Source organism: Lutjanus erythropterus, chromosome 7, assembly GCF_056507025.1.
Source record: "Lutjanus erythropterus isolate fLutEry1 chromosome 7, fLutEry1.hap2, whole genome shotgun sequence".
NCBI lineage: Eukaryota > Metazoa > Chordata > Actinopteri > Lutjaniformes > Lutjanidae > Lutjanus > Lutjanus erythropterus.
The window spans coordinates 30,395,001-30,400,000 of record NC_139323.1 but is presented as its reverse complement, the minus strand read 5'-3'; the positions used below and the strand labels follow the sequence as shown (position 1 = coordinate 30,400,000).

The window sequence follows — 5,000 nt, the reverse complement described above, 5'->3', positions numbered from 1 at the left end:
TGATTTCATGCCAGCTTTTCTGAAAAATTGTGATGCATTTTGTAGTGTTTTTAGGCTTTTTATTGCCATGATATTGCAGGAGCAAGTGAAAACTGCAAAAGAAAGGTGCAATTTTTTTTTTATATACAATTCATTATAATCAAAGGCACATTGTTACAGGGAGAACAAAACCACTGTGTTCTAAGTAATGTCACCAAAACAAAATCTGCTTTATTGTAGATGAAAAAGTGCACAGAGTGTTGATAAATGTCAGTAACAAAGACAAACCTGTCACAAAATTAAAAAATGTAAATGCAAAAAACTTCCAAATTATGAAACAAAACATTGACTGGGTTCGTCAGGACGAACATGTATGATGCCAAATTTGCAGAAAAGTTGCAGAGTTTGGATAAAATTGCAAGGCTGCACTGAATTCACTGGGATTGATTGAATTTGCATCAATTGTTCTGATTGCAACATTAGCTCGAAACAATGGTTTTCCCATATTTTCTGCACCCGCCGAGAGAAATGAGGAGATGCTTTCCTGTCACAAACACAACCCTTAAACATTAACTGTTCTTTCTGCACAGATGTGTTCTTCAGCGTGCATGTTGAGTTGATTAATGATGATCGGACTGACACGCCTCCTTTCTTGCGTCCTGCAGCTCAGCCAGAGGCCCACAGTCGAGGAGCTGAGGGAGGCGAAGATCCTGATCCGCTTCAGTGACTACGTGGAGGTCGCTGAGGCTCAGGACTACGACAGGAGAGCAGACAAGCCATGGACTCGACTAACAGCTGCTGATAAGGTTAATTTAACTCAACAATAACTTCACTGACTCTGGATTCAGCACACATGTTAGTCTGTACATATAATCATATGTGCTGTATATAAATATGTGTTTCTTCATGTGTTGTTCAGGCTGCCATCAGGAAGGAACTGAACGAGTTTAAAAGCACAGAGATGGAGGTGCACGAGTCAAGTCGTCATTTTACCAGGTGAGACAAACTCATGAGTCACTGTGGGACTAAAAACTTAAAGCGTTTTATCACTAGTGGTGGGAAGACTGTAAAGTTTGTCCTGAGGGTGGAGCCAGAGTGAAGGTCATGCTGTTAAATTAAAAAGGTTTATCCTCTCTAAGACGAACATTTGAAGAAATCTCAGATTACATTGTCAGACTCGACTCAACCTTTATCAGTTTAAGCTGCACTTTGTCTGCCTCAGCTGTACCTTCGCTGTGCGCTTGTCGTATTATTCAGAGCATAATTATGAGCAGTCGAGTGTGAAAACTGTTTAAATTAGCTTCATAGTTGGAAGTCAGAGTCAGGGAATTTCTCACTGCTACAAAATCTCCCTGCGAGAGCTGCAAAGAGCTTCAGAAAAGTACACAAAGTGCGTGTCAGCTGTAGTTTTTACCGCAGTTTGCATTTTACAGCGTCTTGCATGTTTACTGTCAGCTCTGTATGTTGTAAACAAACCAAGTAGTCAACAGTTTGCAAGTCTGGGGTACAAAGAAAAGCTCATATTCCTGGTTGGAACATTTTGAAAGACTTGGATATCAACAGGTTTTGCACAAATGAGGGCTGCAGCTAACAATTATTTTCATTGTATTACTCAAGGAATCAGTAGTTTGATCTGTAAAATGGGTTGATCAGTGTTTCCCAAATGCCAAGGTGACATCCTCAAATGTCTAATTTTGTCCATAACCCAAAGATATTTAGTTTATTTATCTTTTATTAGCCTCCTCGTTGCAGCTCTAGTGCAAATTTTGCTACGCCGACCATTTCAAGAAGCTGGTTGAAAGAATGAAAGAGGAAGGCTGTTTGAATAGTTGCATGTACGGAAATATTGTCGGAATATTCATTCACATCAGGAGTGTTTTCTTCTTCAGAATAAGCACTAAAAAACAATATTTTGTGTCACTGCTAAACCTAAAACATCGCTCACTTTCTCTTTGTTGTTTCTCCCTGCAGGTTTCATCGGCCATAAAATGATCCAGTGAGACCTCGGCCTTGCTTTTACCCTCCCACACTGAGCCTCTAGTGTTCAGACTGCTACCTGCTGCCCTCGTACTGCTAACTGCTCCACCGGACATGAACGCAGCCTGTGAGCTGCGGCGAAAACAGGAGCAGACTCTATTAGAAGTACAGATGGATTAAACTCTCCGCTGGTGTCTCCCCTCAGTGGAGATTTTACAGACTTCTTGATATTCAAAAGCTTTTATTTGTCATTTTTTTATGATGAAGAGGTGGTAATTTGTTTACTTTGCGGCACTTTTGCTTTTGAACATGGCTTTTGGACATCAAACACAGAATCTGTGCCAATTTCGAGGATGAGAGCGGTAGGAGGTGAAGATGGGACTCTTCTGTTTTTTGTTTGTTTGTTTTTACACAGGGATTGTTTTCTTGCCTTTCATCATGTTCTCACTCTCCTGTCTCAACTGGACTTAATCTTTCCTTGGGGGCATGCTTGTGTTGGCACAGTTTTTATTCCACAGATGACATCTCAATGATCGTTTAGCTCATTTTTCCAGAGGAATTAAAATATTTACAACACCTTATGCTGTTGTAGGCAGCTGAATCTCAAGCCAAAATGTCCTAAAATCCTAATCAAAATCCCCAAATTCTCTCTGCAAGCCAGTAACAGTAAAAAATGAAGATCTCGTAACACATCCACACCAATCAACTGAGCAATAATTTCAGATTTTCTCCTCATTTGTCCATCTGTTCATGGGCTGCATTCAACACCTTTCAGACTTCAGATATCCATTTTAAACCAAAGCAACTTGACTTGCTGTGGAAGTCGCGATCTTGAATGCATCCCAGAGTGACTGCTGTTGAGAGTTCAGTAACTCACTGTGTCACTGTGCCTACAGTATTGTTTACAGGGATTTAAAAGTTGCCAAATTAACTTGTTTCATTTGATACAGAATATTATCTGTAGACACAGTAAAATGTTGCCGAACTCTCTCCTGAACTACAAGAACGTAGACTTTTTTTGTATTTCATTTTTTATTGTCTGAGAGGAACCTTCAGCGGTACAAAATATGAAAAGCCTGCCATCTTACCTTTGTTTTTTATTGTTTACAGTCCATATTAGGTTCATGAATTGGCAGTTTTGACCACATTACTGGGAGAACTGGTTGATCTGTTGTGTGTGTTCTGACCGTGTGTCTGAGTGAGTGTGTGTATGTACAAGCGTCAGTAATATTACTGTCTCTTGTATGTTTAAAAATGTTTTGGGAGAAAAATATTCTCAGAATTATAAGACTTGTACATAGCAAAGAAAGTAAGCGAGACTTTTCAAATGTTTTTTGTAAAGCAGAAAAACTGCATGTGAGTATTAATTTATTGTGAGTCTTCTATGATGTATGCAGTTTCTTAAAGAAAGAAACTTATTAAAAAATAAGTTTATGCTTCCTCGCCTTTCTGTGGATTCACATTGATCAGCTTTAAAGGGATAGTTTTGGATTTTTTGAAGCGGTCTCCAGAATTAGTGTCTTACCTGCAGGAGATGGTAGTTTGCACGCCTCCAGTTTGGAGAAGCAGCAGGAGCTGTGGACAGGGTCAGCAACGAAACATATTCTGACTATCTAAAAACACTATATTTTGATGAGTCACGTAGCAACTGCCATCTACTGTAGGCGAAACACTGGCAATGGAGAAGTACCTCATACAACCCCACTTAAAAAATCTGAACTATCCCTTTAAGATCCCCTCTGTGCAGTAATATTTTTCAGTGTTCATGCATTCAAGTAATTTCCACGTCCTGTGTGTCAGCTGGGAATTGTCTCGTCAATAATGAAAAGGAGCTCCCGACTCCCAGGGCTTATTGAAAGTAGCCTGTGATGAGTTTTCAGTCCAGTCATGCAGAGAAGAATCCCCACTGACGCCCAACACCACAGTCTGTCAGTCTCTCAGTGGAGTTAAGAGCAAGTCCTGGTGCATCATGGGAAAGCAGCTCACCTCTGGGCCCAGATCTCTGTGGCGTGCGGAGCTCCGTGTGGCTACACAGCGTGCATCGGAGTGCCGCAATATTTGTGCCACAAGTCGATGGCTTTGGTCACGATGGCGTCTGTGTTTTCCTGCGGGATCTGGAAGGGAGAAGTTATTGTGAGTTTTTACAAACGCAGCCACTATGAGGACAAAAACCACCATCTTTTACTCACATTGCACAGAAACTTGACCACGCCTTCAGGCCGGTTGATGCCCATCAACACGATCTTATAGCTGAGAAGAATCTCGAGGGCGACGAACACCAGGATCTTACAGGAGCCACTGATCACCTTGTCCCACACCCTAAAAATAATCAGACAGCTCAGTTAATTTTGACCAGTACAAAGACTTTAAGGTTAAACCTGTTCTATACCAATGACAGGACTTTTTTCTCCATCTTGAGAAGGATACAACTTATATTATTTTTATTTTACTATCTCATTTCTGAAGGCTTGAGCAAACTATTTTTGAACAGTTCAGACACATGAAAGCAGAGGGGCAGGTTGTCTCTGGACTCTCACCCAGTCTGTAGCGTTCGTATGTATTCCTATGAAACAAATTTACACACTCAAATTTGCTAGGACAAATGTATTCTGCTGTGTGTTTCTTTCATTTAGTAATCAAGACCACTGTTTCGACTTTGTCTCTTCTTGCTCTTGTGCCCCATAAAGCCCAGTTCAGACCAAAGATTCACAAATGAAAGGGGCTGAAACTTCCAACTGACTTTTTTTTGTAGCTGGATATCATTTATAGCATCATAAAAACTGTCCAGATGAGCAAAACGCAAAACAGAAACATCAAGGACATTAGTATCAATTTAGACCAAAGAAAATGAAGCCTGTTTGCTGACGCACAAAGCAGGTTAGAAAGTCTTCAGAGAAAAACTGAAATCATCTGATGTTTGCAGCTGCAGAGAGAAATACTGCCACTCTCTGAAGACATCGGTGTTCCTCAAACAAACCGATTAGATGATCTTCTCTTTCCAAAACCCTGCCACTACTGACAGTTTGTGACAAACCGACTTCACT

The 5,000-nt window shown here is 40.6% G+C and overlaps 2 protein-coding genes across 4 annotated transcripts in view; one reads left to right on the top strand and one right to left on the bottom strand.

Annotated features, from left to right (window-relative positions):
- Positions 1-3,396, top strand: part of phactr1 (phosphatase and actin regulator 1) — a 56,789-nt gene extending 53,393 nt beyond the window's left edge. For both annotated transcript variants that reach the window (XM_084723509.1, XM_084723508.1), the window contains exons 11-13: positions 645-785; positions 899-975; positions 1,951-3,396. In XM_084723509.1, coding sequence (XP_084579635.1) covers positions 645-785; positions 899-975; positions 1,951-1,966 — 234 coding nt within the window. In that variant the 3' untranslated portion in view covers positions 1,967-3,396. The remainder of the gene's footprint in view (positions 1-644; positions 786-898; positions 976-1,950) is intronic.
- The window catches only part of tbc1d7 (TBC1 domain family, member 7), a 34,939-nt gene continuing 30,209 nt past the window's right edge, over positions 271-5,000 (bottom strand). The window contains exons 7-9 of one of the 2 annotated variants that reach the window (XM_084723511.1): positions 4,146-4,275; positions 3,943-4,070; positions 271-733 (exon numbers count right to left, since the gene is read on the bottom strand). In XM_084723511.1, the coding sequence (XP_084579637.1) occupies positions 3,984-4,070; positions 4,146-4,275 (217 nt within the window). In that variant the 3' untranslated portion in view covers positions 271-733; positions 3,943-3,983. Of the gene's footprint in view, positions 734-3,568; positions 4,071-4,145; positions 4,276-5,000 lie in introns of those variants that run through there. The other variant, XM_084723510.1, reaches the window with a different exon arrangement.